The 21934-nt window shown below is 41.4% G+C and overlaps 1 protein-coding gene across 5 annotated transcripts in view; it reads left to right on the top strand.

Moving 5' to 3' along the window:
- The window catches only part of LOC124717268 (ankyrin repeat and protein kinase domain-containing protein 1-like), a 223494-nt gene that overhangs the window by 164669 nt on the left and 36891 nt on the right, over positions 1-21934 (top strand). For all 5 annotated transcript variants that reach the window (XM_047244077.1, XM_047244080.1, XM_047244076.1 and 2 more), the window contains one exon: positions 12982-13135. In XM_047244077.1, coding sequence (XP_047100033.1) covers positions 12982-13135 — 154 coding nt within the window. The remainder of the gene's footprint in view (positions 1-12981; positions 13136-21934) is intronic.

Below are 21934 nucleotides of genomic sequence, written 5' to 3'. Positions count from 1 at the left end.
TTTGGTCCAATATTTCTGAGTGCACAAGCTACAGTCAGGCGCAGGCCTGTTGACAGTAAGTTACGCTACCAGCGGTTGCGAAGTAGAATGGAGGCCACAGGGCCGTAGACCCGCTGAAAAGAGTAAATGCAGCGGTTTGCATGGCGCAAGTTACAGGCAGAAGGGGCCCACTGGCCCAATCCAGGTGTTATGAGTACATGACTCGGAGTGATGCATTAGCAAAACAGAGGAGCACAGCCACATGAAAACAGGCACCGGTTCACTAACAAGGAATTCAAGTTTGACAGCTCTCCTGTACTGCGGGGTGTGTCACACCTCTGGCTACACGCAGCAGCAGATGGGGCGCCAGCATTCCAGTCCACGGCAGGTCACTGGTTTGACCCTCTGAGGCCAACGCTGGGTCCGCAGCCAGCCACCGGCGGGCCATGCCACAGCTTGCTATTGTGGACAGTCTTGTTGGCTATCAACACATGCCGGAGGCATTCCGAGTTGAAGGCTGCAGATTCGGATGCCGGATTGCGGGCGCTTGTCACCACGATCTTAGCCACGCTGGTTAGGAGGCACGCCGCAGGCACCTTGAAGCTCTCAGCGGGTAGTGCTGAGGCGGCAGGGGCGAAGACCACTGAGTTGACTGCCAGCGAATCCTGACATTGCCGCAACTCTGTGGCCATACGAGGCCAACACAATGCAGGGCAATGCACAGGTCACTGAGGCAGCCATTCCACGCTGAGCCATTTCGCAGACAGCAAAGTGGTGTCCTCAGTATTTCGGGACCTGGTGACGCAGACCAAGAGGAATGGGGGCACTGTAGCTGGAAATGATAAATCACTTGGGAAACTGAGACAAGTTTTAATATGGCACATCCTGACAGCCCATCCTCATCCAGCATTCCTCTGCACAGGAGTGAAACACACCTATGTCCATTTGTGCCGCCCTTCTTTATACGAGGGTCCCAGAAATGTTGTGACAAACTTAGAGGGCTTGTAGAAGGTGTCTTGAGGAACAAAGCGAGGATAGGAACCCCTGTCTAGAAATATCATCCAATGACACTTCACAGCATTGAAGTTGTAGGTGCTGGTGCCTGCCTGTAGGCCACCCCTTTGGTGACAAACTTGACTTTGTATGTTGAGAAAATGTCTCGCAATGTTGTTTGTTATTCAGTTATTGCGACTGACTGCCACGACCACCAGTGGAGAAGATGTAGATAGCTAATGTATAGAAAGGCTTTGTCTCCAATGAATGCAACGCTCCATTGCCTGGCAGATGATGCTTTCAGATGTGGGCTACCATCTGCAGCTTATTTTTCTCCTGTATGCCAAAAAGCATTGGAGGTTTCATAGGGTCCCAGGAGAAAAATAAACTAAAGATGGAAACCCATGTCAGAAACCATCATCCATCGAGGCAACAGAGCAATGCCTTTGTAGGAGACAAGGCCTTCCTATGCAGCAGCTAGCTCCGTGTTCTCCGCTGGCAATCATCATGATTTATCACAATCACTGAACAGCAAAGAACATTGTGAGATGCTCTGCATATGGTCTGTTGGCGTACAAAGTCACATTTGCTGCCATAGGAGTGCCTTAGTGGCAGCGATGGTGCCTATACCCTCAAAACTCTGTAATGTCAATGGATGACATTTATGGGTGCAGGTTCCTATCCTTGATTTGTTCCTCTGAACACACTCTACAACCCCTCAAAGTTTGTCACAACATTTCTGGAACACCTTATATACACCATGTGATTTAAAGTATCTGAACACCTGGCTGAAAATAGCTTACAAGTTCGTGGCACTCTCCATCGGTAATGCTGGAATTCAGTATAATGTTGGCCCACCCTTAGCCTTGATGACAGCTTCCACTCTCGCAGGCATATGTTCAATCAGGTGCTGGAAGATTTCTTGGGGAATGGCAGCCCGTTATTCATGGAGTGCTGCACTGAGGAGAGGTATCAATGTCGGTCGGTGAGACCTGACATGAAGTCGGCGTTCCAAAACATTCCAAAAGTGTTCTATAGGATTCAGCTCAGGACTCTGTGCAGGTCAGTTCATTGCAGGGATGTTATTGTTGTGTAACCACTCTGCCACAGGCCATGCATTATTAACAGTTGCTTGATCGTATTGAAAGATGCAGTTGCTGTCCCCGATTTGCTCTTCAACAGTGGGAAGCAGGAAGGGGCTTAAAACATCAATGTAGGCCTATGCTGTGTTAGTGGCATGCAAAACAACAAGGGATGCAAGCCCCCTCCATGAAAAACCTGACCACACTGTAACACCACCTCCTCCGAATTTTACTGTCGGCATTACACATGCTGGTAGATGAGGTTCATCGGGCATTCACCATACCTACACCCTGCCATCAGGTCGCCATATTGTGTACCGTGATTCCACACAACATTTTTCCACTGTTCAATCATCTACGGTTTATGCTCCTTACACCAAGTGAGGCATCGTTTGGCATTTACCGGTGTGATGTGTGGCTTGTGAGCAGCCGCTCGACCATGAAATCCTAGTTTTCTCACCTCCTGCCTAACTGTCATAGTACTTGCATTAGATCCTGATGCAGTTTCGAATTCCTGTGTGATGGTCTGGATAAATGTCTGCCTACTACACATTACAACCCTCTTCAACTGTCGGCGGTCTCTGTCAGTCAACTGATGAGGTCGGCCTGTATGCTTTTGTGCTGTACGTGTCCCTTCACATTTTCACTTCACTATCACATTGGAAACAGTGGACCTGGGGATGTTTAGGAGTGTAGAAATCTCACATACAGGTGTATGATACAAGTGACACCCAATCACCTGACCACGTTCGAAGTCCGTGAGTTCTGTAGAGCGCCTGATTCTGCTCTCTCATAATGTCTAATGACTATTGAGGTTGCTGATATGGAGTACCTAGCAGTAGGTGACTGCACAATTCACCTAATATGAAAAATGTATGTTTTTGGGGATGTCTGGATACTTTTGATCACATAGCGTATGTTGAATATCCCTTGGTATTCCTATTTGGTATGGGTCCCACACACATCATTGGTATTGTAAGATGGAATTTGTGAACAATTTCTTTTGTAGAATGTCTGCATTTTCCCAGCATCCTGGCACTGAAGTAAACTCTGCCATGTGCCTTACATGTGACAGAACCTATGTGCACATTCCATTTCATACCCTACATATTATTATACCTATCCAACAATTTATATAAGTTGACTGATTCTAATTGCAAATTGTTGATATTGTAGTCATAGAGTACTACTTTTCCCATTTTGCAACGTGCGTAATTTTTATATTCCTGTACAATTAAACAACATTACCAATCTTTGCACAACATTGAAATCATACAAGATCTGATTGAATATTTCTGCAGGTTTCTTCAGACAGTGCGTCATTATAAACTGTCCAGTCACAATAATACAACCACTGCCTATGTTCGACTTAAGTGTGTAGTAACCACTCATAGACAGCAGGTGGCAGCACTAGCAGTAGAGGATGTATTATACCTATCCAACTATTTATATAAGTTGACTGATTCTAATTGCAAATTGTTGATATTGTAGTCATAGAATACTACTTTTTCCATTTTGCAACATACGTAATTTTTATATTCCTGTACAATTAAACAACGTTGCCAATCTTTGCACAACATTGAAATCATATGAGATCTGATTGAATATTTCTGCAGGTTTCTTCAGACAGTGCGTCATTATAAACTGTCCAGTCACAATAATACAACCACTGCCTATGTTCGACTTAAGTGTGTAGTAACCACTCATAGACAGCGGGTGGCAGCACTAGCAGTAGAGGATGTATATAAGGCATGTTATGAGGATGTGGAAAACAGTATATTCATTGTCGTGATGTGGAAATGGAGCAATTTATCTGATGTGCAAACAGGCACGTCATTGGCTTTTGGGCTGAGGATGGGAGCATTTCCAATACAACCAAGTTTGTACACCGATTGTGTCCCGTCACAGTTAAAGTATACCACGCATGGCAAAATAATGCAGTCTGAAACTGTGGTGCAACAGAGGCTACGGATGACACAGATGAACTGAGAAGCTAGGAACAGTGTCTCCCTGATGACTGCTCAGCAAATATTACTGCATATGGGTCTCCACAACAGGTGCCTGGTCCATGCATCTGTGCTGATTGCTGTTTGTCAATGGAAAAAGCTGGAAATTGCATGCCAATACTGCAATTGGCTGTCCATTGAGTGGCAATAGTGGTCTTTTCAGATGAATCAAGTTTTATGCTCCATTGAACAGATGGCAGTTGGCATGTACAGTGTGAAGCATATGAAAACAAACACTCTGCAACAATTGTCAGTAGAGTTCAAGCTGGAGGAGGGAGAGTTATGGTATGTGAATGTTTTTGTGGCATTCCCTGGATGCTCTAGTTATTCTGGAAGGCACAATGCATGTCTCGCAGTGGTCTGCACTATGAAAGTTGGTTATTCGGGCTTTTGAGAGGACATGTATATAACTGCACCATCTGCAAAAAGTCTGACATTGCTATTAACGTTGTCTGCTAGGTCATTAATATACAACATGAACAGTGAGGGGCTCAACACACTTCCCTGGGGCGTACCTGAAGTTATTTCTACTTCTGCTGACTACTCTGCATCCCAGATAACCTACCAAGAAATTGTCAAACCAGTCACAGGTTTGGCTTGGTACCTCCATGTGATTGTACTTTCTACAGTAAGCATAGATATGGTAGCTTTTTGGAAATCATTTGAGAAAAAGCTCTTGTTGGCACATTTTATTTTATTTTATTTTTTTCGGAATCATTGCTGGTTAGTGTAGAGGGGGCAGTGTGTTCAAGACACCTCATCTCATTTGAGAACCCAATGTTTCTAGGATTGTGGAACAGATGGCTATCAGTGAGACTGGAATTTTGCCATTCTATCTGGTGTAGGTAGAGCAGAGATTACAATTGCTCATACTGATGGTGACAGAGACTGGTGGAACAAATGGGCTATTCATGTGCTCAGTGACACTGGAGTCCACAAAGTGAATGGCTAGCCAGAACCAGAGATTGGAGCATAGCAGAAATCATTGTAAACATAAACTAATATTCAGGGAGCAAACTAAATCAAAAAACATAAACAGAAGCAAGGTTAATCGCTCTACTGTCAGCGGCACATATCGGAGGCTTCAGAGAATAGTGATAATTGCTGGACAAGTGTCACCATCATCATCATCATCATCATCACTTTGAACAGTTTTGAGCCCGAGGCTGGGTTCATACGGAACATAAGCCTAGCCATCTGGATCTGTTTTTCCAACATCTTTCTATGTTCACTCTGGTCCTGTCCTTGCCTCTTTTTTCAACACACTCCTCCACACTATTCTGCCAGCTATCACTCTATTTTTGTCTACACCATTTGCTTTGCATCTCCACTTCGTTTATTTTCTTGGCAATATCTTGTTTTCCATTCTGTTTAAGTACCCATACCATTGTAGCCGTAATGTTTCTATCCTGCACTGCAAGGGTTCCTCTTTCATTATTTCCCTCTCTCTCCTTGTTACTCCTATCCTACTTCTGAGAAATTTCATTTTATATGCCTTAATCTACTGGACAAGTGTGGGGTTATGGTATTTGTGGAGCACCCTCCATAGGAGCAAGCTGTAGCCATGGTATGGATGCTGAGTGTCTCTGACGTACCCTCCATATTGATACTCGGGCTGGAATGGGAGATCCAAATTGTGGTAGGTTACTAAATACCTTGTGCCTTTAATTGACATGGGGAGCTAGAAATGGCCCAGCCTGTGCTGACTTCACCAAGATAGTGGAGAGACAGATACTGGAATCCCTGGTATTGGCTCCTGTGTTATTTCCTCATCACAGTCGGCAGTGTCGTATTTTGGCGCTGTCTGTAAAATTGGCAGGTGATCGATGGTATTTCCAGATGCCTGCTGTTCGATCCTGTCTGCAGGGGAGTTGGCGCCAGCCAGTGTTCAGGTGGGGGCAACAGTTTCGCCTCCACTGGTATTTTAGTCCAAGAATTCTTAACCTGCACTGATAACTTGGTGAGGACGCTTTTGGTGTTAATGGGAGATAAAAGAGGCTTAGGGGACAGAAGTGGTACCAGCACCATCATGTGCCATCACCAGTCATTGTCGACCCACTGTTGGCACCTAAACTGAGGACAGAAGCTGTAATGGTGGCAGGCAGGTTGTCAAGCAGGCTTGTCTTAGGTGTGATTGTGTGAGTCCTGCCCAGAGGACTGCCAAGGGGGAGGCCACTTGCGGCCAGAACTCATCGTGGTGCCTGGCTGTGTAATGCTAAGTCGCATGCAGTAGGTCAGACTACATCCATCTGCAGCAGCAGACCTGTAGGTTGTGAGGAAGCTGGTGGGTGAGTGCTTTCGTGGAGTGCTGTCGTCATTATCTTATTAAGCATATGCATTTTGAAGGTCTTGTTCATCATAATCCACACACCTTCCAAAATGGGCACCGGATGAAGAGGGGCATTAGTCTGGTGTACAGTACTGTTACATTTACAAAAATCTTGAACTATCTGCAGCCATGAATTTTCTAGAACTGTGTTCAGACACCAGGATAGGAGGTGCCCTGTCTATTACAAATATGATGGAGAGAGCATGGATAGTTGCTGGCTTGATAGTGGTAGCCATCTGTGCTACATGTGGAGAGCTAAAGAGGGCATGTACAATGAGCAACTACATTGCTCTGCAGTATGCTCTGGTGGAATCTATATGTACTCCTTGCCACGGGTGATCATGGCATGGCCAACCAAGGGTTGAAATGCTGTGTCAGGGCCGACTGATGTAGGCACAGATCTGATAATTGTGAACCGTATGTTCTGTGCCAACGTCAACACCAGCCCAGAACCTGTGATGTCATGCTATCGCCTCCATATTGCATGTTCCCCAGTGTGCAGTGTGGAGGAGCTCCACTGTGACTCCTGTTTATAGGAAGGATCAAAGAACAGATGTGCATAATTACAGACCAATACCCTTAACATCAGTTTACTTCAGAATTCTTGAACATATTCTCAGTTCAAATATATTAATTTGATTTGATTTGATTTTGTATTGGTCCAGTTTTATCATACAGCACAAATTGTACAACTGATATTGGACAGGTCAAAGATAAATTACAATAATACATAGTATTAGAAAAATAGTAGGCATATTAAAAATAGGTACTTATTACAATTAATTTTTTTACGTATTCAGAAATTCTCTGACAGAATAGAAACAGTGCTTTATTAGAAATGTCTTTAGTTTTGCTTTAAATACGGGATGAGTAGCATTTTTTATTTCCTCTGGTGTCTTACTATGTAGTATTCCACCAATGTTGATTATGCTGATAGGTGGTTGTTCTGTGATATTTTTGATGTATATTTGATTTCCCTCTGGTACTATAGTTGTGTACATTTTTGTTCTGTAGCAGTTTGCCTGTTTTCAGGAGGTAGTCCCTAGCGAACAAGATAGTTTCATAAATGAATAAACTTAGAACATTTAGAACACCAAGCTGAGTAAAATGGGATTTACAGGACTCCATCATTTTAAGGCCACAAATTATTCTTAGAGCTCTTTTTTGCATTCCAAAAACCTTTACACTGTGAGTTGAGTATCCTCAGAAAAGATCCCATATCGCACTAGTGAGTGGAACTATTTCCTTGATACAGAAAAGCTTCTGTCTACCAGTGGGCATGGTTTAAAAAAGCATCACTTATATGAAACTCAGCTTGCCCTTTTCTCACATGAATGACTGCAACAGGCACATTCCATATTATTACATTTCCAAAAATCATTTGACATGGTGCCTCATTGCAGATTGTTAACAAAGATATGAGCATATGGAATGAATTGTCAGATATTTGGAGAATTCTTAAGTATCAGAACCTAGTACGATGTCCTCGATGGCAAATGTTCATCGGACAGGGACATTGTCAGGAGTGTTTCAGGGAAGTGTGATAGGACTGCTGTTATTGTCTATGTACAGTCTGCAGTCTGCAGCTGTTAGCTGATGATGCTGTGATGTATGGAGGATGTTGTATTGAGTGACAATAGGAGCGGTTTATTGGAAGAATTTGAGGAAAGTGTGGTTTGTCCTTAAAGGAGTCCTCATGTAGGATACTAGTGTGATCCATTTGTGAGTACTGCTTGAATGTTTGTTATCTACATCAGGACAAATTGAAGGACAACATCAAAACATTTCAGAGGTTGGGTGCTAAATTTGTTACTGGTAGGTTTGAACAACATGCAAATGTTACATAGATGCTTGGGAATTCTACTGGGAATCCCTGGAGGGATCACGACATTCTTTTCCAGGAACACTATTGATAAAATTTAGAGAAACAGCTTTAGAGCTAATGGCAATATGGTTCTACTGCTGCCAATGTACATTTCATGTAAGGATCATGAAGAGAGAAAAATTAGGGCTCATACGGAGACACATATAGAATTGTTTTTCTCTCACTCTATTTGTGAGAGGGACAGAAAAGAAAATGACTAGTAGTGGTACAGGGTACCATCTTCCATGCACCATATGGTGTCTTGCAGAGTATCTATGTAGATGTAGTTGTAGTGGTAGATATGTGAGAGCGGAGAATGGGCGGAATTACTGCTCAGTATTCAGATTCATCTTTGGCTAACAATAAGATACCATTAGTTGCATTAAGGTTGTGTGGTAATGAAAAATATGCGTTCCCTTAGCCAGGTGCTCCAGCCAGTCCAACTGTGCAACAAAGCTACTTCATATGCTGTAACTGGGAATTCACTGAAGGTGTATCACTGATTGATGTCTGTAGAAAGTCAGTGCTTTGTGCTTTCTGTCTTGGCATCTGGATCGTGCGGAAAGCAGGAAAATTTGTCCGTGTTTGAGAGCTGAGTCTGTAATGAATCTGATAATTATAGTTAGTAAGGAACAATCACTACAATTTCAGCTGCTGCACCATCTTATTAAAAGTTTCAAGTGGGGACCAAATAGCAAATAAGGGCTTGTGTTCCATCATCAGGTGATACTTAGTACCATAGAGAGATATGTGAAACTTCTTGATGCTGTATATGATAGCCAATGCCTCTTTCTCTATTGGAGAGTAGTTTTACTGTGCCACATTTAAAGTGCTTGATGTAAACACAATGGACTGTTCTGTGCCATCTGTATATTTATGGGACAGTGCTGCACCAAATGCATCAGTAGCTAGTGTTAAGTGTTTGTGCGAATTAGATGTTGCATCACACAATGAGACAACAATGTTCCTGGAGCATAAGGTCAAAACTATGAGGGAATCCTGAAAAGTAATGTCTCCAAATTTTGTTATGTAAAAACTGTTTAAGCTTTTTAAATAAAAGAAGCTATATCATTACAGGTCGGGATTGATCTATGAAGTCTTGAATATCTTATTTGTATCTGTGAGCTGGCATGGAGAAATTGAGATTTCGGGCATTTCTTTATATAGACGCTATGCAAAGCTGTCGTTTAGTTACATGTGCTTTCTGATCTGTTATGTTTTACTTTCCGATAATAAATCATATTTTTTCAGATTACTGTTAAAATGTAATATTGATAAATGTTTGAGGTCATTTGGAATAATATTTTAATAACTATGCAGATGACATGATGTCATTCTTTTACTCTTAGAAAAAGTGTGTTAATTGTGCGTTTATGAATGGTCAGTGTTGGGAATAGTGATTGTGATTTGAGAAATAATTGATTTGATGAAGTTCAATTGCACACAATCGCATGGGGCAAATTATGACCTTGGAATTGATTGTAGATGTATGCAGGTCAATTTCGTGACAGGCTAGTAAGCATCGCGAGTGTGACGCGGCATCGAGACTGATTTTGCACTGCCGATGGTTTGCTTTAAACTCGTAAAAATACAATCTATGTGAATTTTTAATTATTGCGAAAGGGGAGAATATTTGATGGTTATCCCACAGTTGATGGGCCATTGTGGAGGACGTAAGTTTGGATAGAAAGATCATTTTCAAAATCCAATATAAATCCTGTTGATCGAAGTAGCCTAACAACCCAAAAACATATACGTGGTTATCAGCAGAAACAGTGTACTATTTTTCACACACATTTACACTCTACACTGAGGTGCGAATGATTTGTGGATTCAAAATAAATATTTGAAAGCATTTGATTGAATAAAAGGAAAGGTATAAAGAAGTTTATTCATAAATTTTGTCATTTCATGAACAGTGATATTTTCTTATAGTGGTGTAGAGCCTTACGTATTATTAATGTTGTGACAGACTGATTGTAAGTGCTCTCGTTACATGTCGAGTTTTTGGCCTGATTAAGAATAGCTGGTTCTTAGAGTCTCAAAGATTTAGTGAAGAATAAAATCACACTTAAATGATGCTGCATCGAAATCCACTATCTTTATACTATATTAAGCTAGAATTAGAAGTTGAGTAATGTTGGATATCCTCGGCTTGTTGACTACTACTGGTAGCATTTTCATACTGGCTTCTTCTGAATCCCAGAGCGGTACGCAAGTTGTACGCCATCCTGAAATGTCCAAAACATAATACAACCTTGCCAATGCTTGCCACCTAAAATGTAAACAGAATTCATACTGACAGGAACACTGCCACCGCTCTTTTTCCTTAGATAACTTGTGAACAAGCCTATATTTTGTTCTACCCTGATTGGGAGACCTCACTGACCGTGAGGCCATTTTCTAGGATGGCCTTCGGCTGTGCATCTGAGAAGGACTGTGAGGTTTGTGTCCACTGTGGTTCTAATAATTATACCATAAAGGCCTGTACCGTCCCTGTCGAAAATCGTAATATCGATGTGCACACCTTATTCCGTTTGGCATAAAGACAAATTCTCTGTATGCTTCCCTGAATTGCCATATTAAATCGTCCAGGTTTGGCTTATAATACCAAAGTTCTTCCAATATAATTACAGCAGCTGAATAATTAATCTTGTTTCCATAAAATGTAATTGCTAACTCATCAATTCTTTCTTGACTGGTAGGAACAAGGAAGGCCAGGCGTAGGTCGTCCGGGTAATTTCTTATATGGTCCCAGTTGCCATAAAAAAACGCCAACGCAGACATTAGCTGTAAACAATAATCTTTATTCAGAATGTTACTGTTCCCTTGCATTTACAAAATGTCATAAAGATTATTGTTTACAGCTAATGTCTGCGTTGGTGTTTTTTTATGGCAACTGGGGCCATATAAGAAATTACCCGGACGACCTACGCCTGGCCTTCCTTGTTCCTACGAGTCAATCAGGTGGGACCATGACCATGTAGTTGTGTGTTGTCAACAACAAATAAGTAAACACAAACATAAACATTTCTCATGCTCTGATATTGACGTGGGCAAGAAAAGACGACAACGACGACATATATGTATACATATACAAACAGTATATGTGGCACCTTACAATACAACACAACAATGTCACTGTATAAAGTTTTATTAACATTCTATGTCTTTATTATTCATGTCTGCATATTTATTTCTCAACATAATCACTCCGGCGATGAACACTTCTCCTGAGAGACCAGTTTGTTGATATGATACCATCATTGTAGAATGTGTGCTTTATTGACAAAGCCAAAACCTCACCTCTTCTTGCACTACTTCATTGCTATCAAAATGAAGTCATCAAAGGCATTCTTCAAGTTAGGGAAACAGATAAAAATCAGATGAGCCAAGTCGGGACTGTGTCGTGGATGATCGATGGCAGTGAAGGTGTCTGGCTGTTTGCAGATGTTGTAGCACTCGTGTGTGTGTGTGTGTGTGTGTGTGTGTGTGTGTGTGTGTGTGTGTGTGTGCGTGTGTGTGGTCTTGCATTGTCATGCTGAATGAGAGGGTATGGCGTGTCTAGACAAACTCTTTGAATTAGTGCATTCAGTTTTCTGTGAGTCGTGCACCAATATAGTTACGTTACATACTGCCATGCTACAATTTGGGGCCCTCTAGTGACAGAGAGTTGCAACTTGCATCAGCAAAGCAGGAAAGCCAAGTGAGTAATATGAATGATCTGTAATACCTCAACCAACACCGAGAACAGAATAAAAAAAAATTTGGAGGCATTACTTTTCAGCAAGCCCTTGTATAGCATGTGTGACATTAATATTTATGGGAAATGTACTGAGATGAACAGTACACTTTTCCCAACATGGGTGGGTGGTTGGGTGGTGTATGTCTCCATCCTTCACCCATTATGATGGTGTATAAGGGTGGTTGGGTGGTGTATGTCTCCATCCTTCACCCATTATGATGGTGTATAAGTGTTCTTTAATCAAACATTTACATGATTGTTTGTGCTGCACAACACTTTATAGGTTTAATTTTCCATGTTACTCATTTTTTATTGAATAGTTTTACTAACTAAAGATTTGTGAGAACAGTATATCATGTATTAGCAGATTATAAGTATTCAAATAGTACACAGGCAAAAAGTTTCTGTATTGCACCAGCTCAAAAGCTACATTTATTAATGTTTTTGTTCAGTATGCTGGCATAGCTCAGATGCTATATTTTAATTGAATGCTGCTAGGAAGTAACACATACTGAGAGATAGATATATGTTGAATGTCACATGAATGACTATGAGGGTGGTATTGGTGTGTTGGTGTGTATATGTGTGTATGTGTGCATGAGTCTCTGTGTGTGGGGGGGGGGGGGGGGACTCCTCAGGCGCACAGTATAATCCAGCCTGTACCGACACTGACACAGGGTGGACAGAAAAGAGGACGGCAATGGTTTTTGTGGTTCTGTGGCATGTGACTGTTGTGCACTAAAGTGACTGCTGTTCAGCAACTCAAGCAATGGCACAAATGTTCTTGCAAAATAAATTTAACCCACAATCTGATGTACTTAGGATCAGTATGCGTCTCTACAAGTTGGCCAGCTAATCTTGTGCATCCTCAATTCATTACCACACGCAGTTCTCCTTACGCAGTTTTTCTCTTTCTCACCTAATGGTTTGCAAGTGTATAAATGTTTATGTTTTGCTTCACGGACACTTTGTTTCTTTTATAGGATGTCCGGCAAATGTGTCCTCCGTCAATGAATTTCCGCCATTAACAGCAATTACAGCTTCATCAGCACCTAAAAGAATAAAGAAAGAATGTATTGAGATTCTTTTAGACTATGGTGCTGATGCTGACCACCCATTCCCCTGGTATGCAAAGATGTAAGTATTTTGTAGCTGCAAGCTACATGTATTTATTATGATTAAATCAGATTGCGCATCTTCGATATTTACACTCCTCCAAATATCTTCTCCTATTTGTCAATTTATTATGTGCAGCATTACCAACCATTGAGTCCCATGCAATGATCAATATTTGTACACACAAACTATCTGATCAAAAGTATCACTGGTTAGTGGATATTAATGTGGGGTGTGTGTCCACCCTTCACCATTATGATGGCTTGAATTCTGCTGCGGACACTTTCAGTGAGGTGTCTCAGTGTCTGTGGAGTGGCAGCCTGTTCTTCCTCACAACGCAAAGCCAGACAAAGTAGTAGTGATAGTGATGTTGGACACTGGATTCTGGAGTGAAACTGACATTCTAACTCATCCTGAAGGTGTTCCGTCTGGCTCGGGTTGGAACTCTTGAGCAGGCCAGACCATTTCATGAATGTTATTGTCCAAAAATCATTCCCTCACTGATGCTGCTTTATAGCAGACTGCAGTGTCATGCTTGTACAGTTATAGTCCCCAAACTGTTCCTCAGTGGTACACGCTGCTGTAAATGTATTCGTATCCTTCCTCATTTACCATTTTCTTATTTTCAGTATGAGGACCTCACATTAACCCTGAAAAACACTCCTTTACTGTAACACCATCTTCTCTGTACTTTGCTACTGGCACTTTCATAATAGTAGATAAGGTTCTGTAGGCACTCACCAAACTCAAACCCTTCCATCTGGTTGCTACAGGGTATAGCGTGAATCGTCACTCCGAATCACCTGTTTGCAATTGTCCACCGTCCAGTGGCATCAACTCTTTACACCTCGTCGACATCAGTTAGCACTGACTACAGAAATGTGTGGCTTGTGAGAAGCTGCCTTATCATTTTACACTATTCTTTTTAATTCCCTAAGCAGCTTCACTGTGTTGGCTGGTCTGCTGGTAGCACTTTGGAACTTCAGAGTGAATCCTTCTGCTGATTTTGTGCGACGTTTTCCAGCCACCGTCCACTATGTTCAGTGATTACTGTCCATCAGTACATTCGATCTGCCCGGCCTCAGTTTATCTGTGGTCATTCCTCGCATTTCCAGTCCGTAGTCACTTCACCGACAGTCAGCTTTGGCAGCTTCAGATGGTATGAAATGTTCCTGGTCGATTTGCTACTCAGGTGATATCTAATGAATAGCCTGTGCTTGGAAACACTCAACTGTCATGACTGACCCATTCTTTCGTTACTGCTTCTCTACTGATAATGCAATACTCCTCCCAGCCTCCTTTTACACTGGTGGCTCCATCTCTTGTGACAGCTTGTGGTCAGTTCTGCATTACGTAGGAGTATCGGTATACTTTTGGTCAGATAGTGTACACTGACTTCCAAAAGCACTATTTATGCTACATGCTACATATTTAATGACACTGTGCAAGACTCATCAGAAAATGAACTGAGTGTATACTAAAATGTGATTTACCATATCGAAAATGTACAAATAGTCTGAGATATTAGACTATTGTACAGCAACCTAGTCAGATCACAAGAGCTCGTACAGAAGATTCCGTATGATTACTGACTAGTTTAGACACTGCTACCATACATTGGTCATTCATTCCTGTGTTGCATATAACTTGCTTTATTCGTACATGCCACACATCTTGTGTAATCTTGAATTGTGAATGAAACGCATTTTGATTTTTCTGTTACCTCATTTGTGTTTAACATATTTTGTTGTGTAGCATTCTATTAATCAACTGTGCCCTGCAGATATGTGAAGAAAAATGTTGAAACTGCATAAATATTTGCCCACGAAAGGCAAAGGTCCCAAGTTTGAGTCTCGGTCCGGCACACAGTTTTAATCTGCCAGGAAGTTTCATATCAGCGCACACTCTGTTGCAGAGTGAAAATTTTGTTTTGGATGCATAAATATTGTTACACTGTAACCACAATTAAATCTGAAAGCAGGCTTACCAGTGACATCTACATCTACATCATACTCTGTAGGCCACCTAACGGTGTGTGGCGGAGGGTGCTTCTGGTACCACTAACTGATCTGCCCTCCCCTGTTCCATTCATGAGCGGCATGTGGAAAAAGAACGATTACCGGTAAACCTCTGTATTAGCTCTAATTTCTCTCATTTTTTCATCATGGTATTTTTGTGAGATGTATGTGGGAAGAAGCAATAAGTTTCTTCACTCTTCCCAGAAAGTACTCTCTCGAAATTTCAATAGGAACCCTCTCCATGATGCACAACGCCTCTCTCATAATGTTGAGGTGTAACATGTCATTCATTGATTGAGATGTTCCAAATCCTTGATCTCCATGGATTGACAAAAGATGTTTGTAGGTCAAGGTAGTAAGTAGGAAGCACTCCACTTTCAGGAGGTTTTTAATGGTTTGTGCAGATCGGAGTTGTACTGCTCGTGTGCTACCGGCAACAAGGGACACAGAGTGGTGCTTCTACTTGCTGCGTGGAGTTTTTTGCTCCGTGGGGCCATGAGAGAAGTGCATGGAGTGCATGTGGACCTTCATGGTGTCAAAGAAATTATTGCCAAAAACAATTGATGTTCTGATTTTATTGTAAAAAATTATTCAGAGTCTCTTGTGAGATGCACTCATGCAAACATCTGGCTGAATTTTATGCCTGTGTAGTCTATCAATTAGAAGAAGTTAGGATTGTATGTTATAGGAAATACATTAAGTTGACCTTCTCTGGGTGTGTTATTCCTCTTGACAGAAGAAAATGTCATTTTCAACATCATCAACACTGCGGATCAAAGTCCGTGGGTGAGAAACTGCTTCATGGTGCAAGGGCACCATGTAGCAGGATTCCTGCAGAATTGATACTGCACAGTGACTGACAGAAAATGTAAGAGAACTGGAAAATCCAGTAAAATACAACTGCTGCAGATTGACTGCTAGCCTGTTTCAGTGGCCCATTCCTAGCATCCCCACTGAGAAAATACCCACAAAACATTCCAATGTCTGCCACTGGAGTTTGATGAGCATCTTTGTAACCAATCAGAAAACGAACCAGTGACGAAATGCATTCTCTTTGTTGAGTCTTCTCTCTCTCTCTCTTCTATCAGTCCAATCTGGTAAGGATCCCAATTGATAAACAATACTCAAGAATCAGTGAAACAATTGCCTTGTAAGCCACTTTCTTTGTGGATGAGTTACATTTCCTTAAGATTCTTCCTTAGAATCTCAGTCTGGCATCTTTGCAGACATTTGATTTATGTGGTCATCCTACTTAAGGTCACTCTGGATAGTTACTCATAGATATTTTACAGTAGATATTGTTTACAGTAATTTGCCATCAATAGTGTAGTTGTACATTACTGGATTTATTGTCCTACGTATGCACAATAAGTTACATATATTTAGATTTAGGGTTAACTGCCAGAGACCGCACCATTCATCAGTAATGTCTTGTGCCATTGCTGCTTTCTTATAAACAACCATATCATCTGCAAACAGTCTTAAAGAGCATCTGAAACTTTCCACTAGATCATTTATATACCTTGTAAACAGTAACGCTCCTATCACACTTCCTTAAGGACTCTGGAAATTACCTTTACGTCTGTCAGTTTTGTTCTGTTAAGAGTGACTTGTTGAGTTCTGTCTGCAAGGAAGTCTTGAATCCAGCCTCAAGTTTGGTACAATACTTGGCAAGCTCTTATTTTTTCCCCACTAAACAGTAGAGAGGGATGGTGTCAGATGCCTACCAGAATCCAAGGAACACTGTACCAACCTGAGCGCCATTGTCTACATCGTTATAGATCTCGTGGAGGAACATAGCGAGCTGAGTTTTGTAAGATCTCTGTTTGTGGAATCTGTGTTGATTTATATAGAGCAGATTTTTACTCTCCAAAAACGTCATAATTCTTGAGCACACAACATGTTCCATAATTCTGCAGATAGACAACAACAATATAGGCCTATAATTATTTGCATCTGTCCTACAATCCTTCTTGAAAGTGGGGATTGCCTGCACTTTTTCCAGTATCTAGATACCCTTTGTTGCTCCAGCAATCAACAATAAACTGCTGCTAGAAGGGGAGCATGTTCTTTCCTGTAATCTTTGTTGAATCTTGTAGATATCTGACCTGATGCCTTTCCATTACTAACTGATTGTAGTTTTTGTCTGTTCCATGGTTGGTTATCTCAATATCGCCATTTCGATGTTTGTATGATGATTGGAAGGAGGAACTGCATTATAATCCTGTGCTGTGAAACAATTTTGGAAGACCAAAGTCACTATTTTGGCCTTCTTTCTGTATGAAATACAGGGTGTTTATAAATGAATATCAAGGTTTTAACACTTTATAATATTTATTACATTAAACTTACAGTTATAAATGATATGTCAAATGAAAGAGCAACTCAAACAGTTTTACCAAGAACCTTATAAATGTTCAATGTGAGCACCATTTGTCACATGGCACACATAAAGTCTATAGCCGAGTTCTTCCCAAATGTTGATAAGTGTGTCTTCAGTGATTCTAGCAACAGCTGCTTCAATCCGGTTTCTTAATTAAGGGTGGTCTGCTGGTGATGGAGTCATGTACACGTGATCCTTGATGAAGCCCCAAAGGAACAAATCGCATGGCATTAGGTCGGGTGAACGTGGAGGCCGTGCGAAGCAAAACCTGTCATTGGGCCCCTGGGTACAGTGAAGTTCAACCAATCGCATACTGCACTATGCCAGTGAGGTAGCACACCATCTTGCTGGAAAATGAAGTTCTCTGTCTCATCTTTTTACAACTGAGGAAAGAGGCATTGCTCTAGTGTATCGAGGTAAGAAGTGCCAGTTACAGTAGGTTCACCAAAAAAGAAAGACCCATAAACCTTCTGCCGGGATACGGCACAAAAAACAGTCACTTTAGGGGAATCTCATTGCATTTGTACCACCTTGTGAAGATTTTCTGAGCCCCAGATGCACACATTGTGAGTGTTAACATGTCTGCGAAGGTGAAAGGTCGATTCATCACTGAAAACAAAGATGATCCAGAAAATCTTCATCATCATGAAACAACATTTCGTTTGCAAAGTTGGTACATAATCCATGGTCTGCTGGCTTTAGAGCCTGTAATAACTGTAAATGGTAAGGAAATAGTTTTACACGTTTTCTTAAAACTTTCCAAACAGTCGACATGGGAACTTGTAATTTACAACTAGCCTTCTGGACTGATTTCTTTGGGCTACGAGTGAACGATTCTCTCACTCACCCAACAGTCTCTTCACTAACACTTGGTCATCTCTTCTCTTTACAAAGGCAGCCGGTGTCTTCAAATTGATGATACCATCTACAAATGTTATTATCACTTGGAGGATCACAACCAAACTTCAGCTGGAATGCATGTTGCACAGTAACTACAGATTCGGTCTTTGCAAACTGCAAAACACAAAACACTTTCTGTTTACTAGTCGCCATCTTCACTACTGCCGCTGTCTAGTGGATTACGGCAGAAACACTGTGTGCTGCGCATGCGCACTGGTGCCAAACACAACTGTTTGAGTTGCTCTTTCATTTGAAATATCATTTATAACTGTAAGTTTAATGTAATAAATATTATAAAGCGTTAAAACCCCGATATTCATTTATAAACAGCCTGTACAACACTTGGCACTGAAAGCATGTTTTTTTTGTGAGTGCCAGTGTGTAACCAGAACAGAACTGAACTCTTGGATAGAGAATGCTGTGGTTTATACAAACATTTAGTATTCTAGAATATATAAAAATTGCAATCATAAGAAATACTGAGAACTTTCCAGGTATGGTAAGTGCTAAATAAAAAATAATTGGTGGTGGTCAGTTTTGAATTGGGGACCTGCAGCACACCAGCCAGCAACAATAACTACTAAGTCACAACGCCTGCAGCACAGCTTTTGACATTACCATTTCGTGGAGAAACAGCTTCAGCACTGGAATTAATTTATGGCCTGATTGAGGAATATCAGCAAGTGTTTGCCATTCTGTGACAATCTTGGATACTTTCAGAGTGGGGAAAATACAGACCTTGTATTATTGGTAAAACACCATGTTATCACTAGGGATCATCCACAAATTATCCAGAACTTTTATAGGGTGTCACTAGCTCAGCAATGAATAATCTGGGAGCATGTGGATAAAGTGCTGCAGGATGATGTAATTGAAGCTTCAGAGTCCTCTCCTGTGGTCCTTGTGAAGGAGGAGGATGACACAGAGCATTATTATATCAACTACTGATGACTGAACAAAATCATGAAAACAGATGTCTACCCTTTGCCTGCATTGATGACACCCTAGGCTCCTGGAGAGGAACAAAGAATTTCTCAACTGAGATGAAGTACCCTAAAATCAAAAAAGGAGTGCCTTACCAGTTGTTTCAGCCATCTAAAAGTTCTGGCCATATTTATTTGGAGATCCATTCACCTTTGTGACAGATCACCATTCTCTGTGTTAGCTGAATTGCCTGGAGGATCAGTTGAGTCAAGTGGTGAGATGGGCACAGAAGCTTCAGGCTTATGTTATTTCATGAGGAACCCCTTGAGTGAGAGGTCACAAATGGCCACTGATGTTTACAGCAATGCCCCACATATTGTGTACCATGCAACCACAATATTGGCTGCTAAAGGCAGCAGGGGGCAGGACTGGAGGTATCCATTGGTGACAACAGCATGAGGCTACAGAGCATATTTGAACTCATCAATCGACAATTAACTCACAATAGTGCTATAGTGCTAGTGGTTTTGATTCAAAGCAGAGCAATGGCAAGGATAAACAAAGCAAATATTGCATTATATGTACAGCAACAGTTGCCAAAGTTGACATTTTGTCAGAAAGGAACCCAAGAAATTTTGCAGAGTGAGAAAGAAGTGGCAAATGAAATACGAGGCCTGTCTAAAAAATATCCAACCTTTAGCCAGAAAAAAATATTTTGAATACTTGAGGGGGTTGGGACCCTAATCCTCTTCAAAGTAGGCCCCTTGTGCTTGCACACACTTAGCTCACTGATCCTTCCACTGTCAGAAACTCCTCTGGACGTCTTTGTTTGAAATGGTGTTCGACTCCATCATTATGTTCCGCATTATCTCTTCTCTATTCTCAAAACAGGATCCTTTCAGTGGCGTCTTCAATTTTGGAAACAACCAGAAGTCTCAAAGAGCCATGTCTGGAGAGTAGGGAGGTTGGCGAATGGTTGTAATTCCATGTATGGCCAAGAAGTCTTGGTTCAAGTAGAATGAATGTGCGGGGTTGTTGTCATGATGCAGTTGCCAGTTTTTTGCCGTCCACATGTCTGGTCTTTTGCACCAAACTGCATCACAGAGTCACTGGAGAACATCTTGATAGTACTCCTTTGTCACTGTTTGTCCTTCTGGTGCATATTCATGATGCACAATTCCACGGACATTAAAGAAGACAGTCAGCATCACCTTGATTTTGCTTTACACCTGCCACACTTTCTTTGACCTTGGAGACTCGGGATGCTTCCATTACGATGACTGTCTTCATGTTTCTGGGTCGTACCCGTACACCCATGACTCATCTCCAGTTATCACGGGGTTCAGAAATCCAGGATCAGTGTTGGTGATGTCCAGAAGGTCCTGTCTGTGCAACGTCAAAATGGAGGTCTTTTTGTTCCGGCAACAACAACTTGGGCAAGAATTTTGCAGCCACTGGGTGCATGTTCAAATCATCATGCAAAATTGCATGTGCAGAATCTTTACTCACTCGAACCTCTTGGGCAATCTCCCGCACAGTCAAACGATGATCTGCCATCACCAATTTTTGCACTCTCTCAACAACAGCTGCACTCTGAGCAGTTTGGGGCCTGCCAGAACTCTGATCTCTCTCTGTTGATGTGCGGGCATTTTTGAATCGGTTGAACCACTTCTCAATTTGTATTACACCCATCGCATGTTCTCCAAACCACTGCTGATTCTTGTAAATTGTTTCACTTTGAGAATCACCAAGCTTTTGACAAAATTTGATGCAGTATCTTTGCTCAACACGTTCAGTCATCTTGAGAGAATTGGTAATCCGATGAATACGTTGTGTAACACCTCACTCAGCGACTGACAGGCAGCGACTGCCGTGCTGGAAGGTGGGGACAAAAGTCACACAAGCGCATAAAGGTCTCTTCCTTTACTGTGTACAGTGGTGCCATGCTATCATCTCTATTTTATTTGGGAAAATCAAAGGTCAGATACTTTGTAGACACACCTCATATTAGCATTCCTGCAAGACGAGTTAGTGGAATGTGTGGTGTCATATACATTTGACTGTGCAGAAAATTTACATGAGGGGTACAATGACAGTGACATGTGCGTAACAAGTGAAAGTTATATTGTAATAGGTGTCAAGCCATGTATTTCATCATCCTTGTTAGACAGGGAAACATGAATAGCATATCCAGTGAAATGTAGTAAAGGAAATCATAATCCAAAGAGTGAGTTCTAAACATAATTACATACATGGAACATAATTTGCAACATAGTAAAAAACCAAGTATGAACAGGTTTTGAATTAGTCTACAGCAATATGGCTGCGTAGTGCATAAGAAAAACTACAGATATTGAAGGGAGGAAAAGGCACACTTGTTACAAAAACTGGTGTTTGCACTTTTCAAGGATACTTGGTACAATTTACAAGATGTGCATGACAGTGGTATACTGTGTTGTCAAATTGCACACAACATAGATTACAATGATTTCAAGGGAAGCAGTGGATGGTTGCGTAATTTCAAACAGTTCTACAGAACTGGAAGACTTAAGATAACAACATTTTAAATAGAGTGTCAACTTTACAATGTACAGC

The sequence above is a fragment of the Schistocerca piceifrons genome, chromosome 9 (genome assembly GCF_021461385.2).
Source record: "Schistocerca piceifrons isolate TAMUIC-IGC-003096 chromosome 9, iqSchPice1.1, whole genome shotgun sequence".
NCBI classification, from domain to species: domain Eukaryota; kingdom Metazoa; phylum Arthropoda; class Insecta; order Orthoptera; family Acrididae; genus Schistocerca; species Schistocerca piceifrons.
Note: the sequence above shows the minus strand (reverse complement) of the source record. Positions and strands in the feature narration are given on the sequence as shown.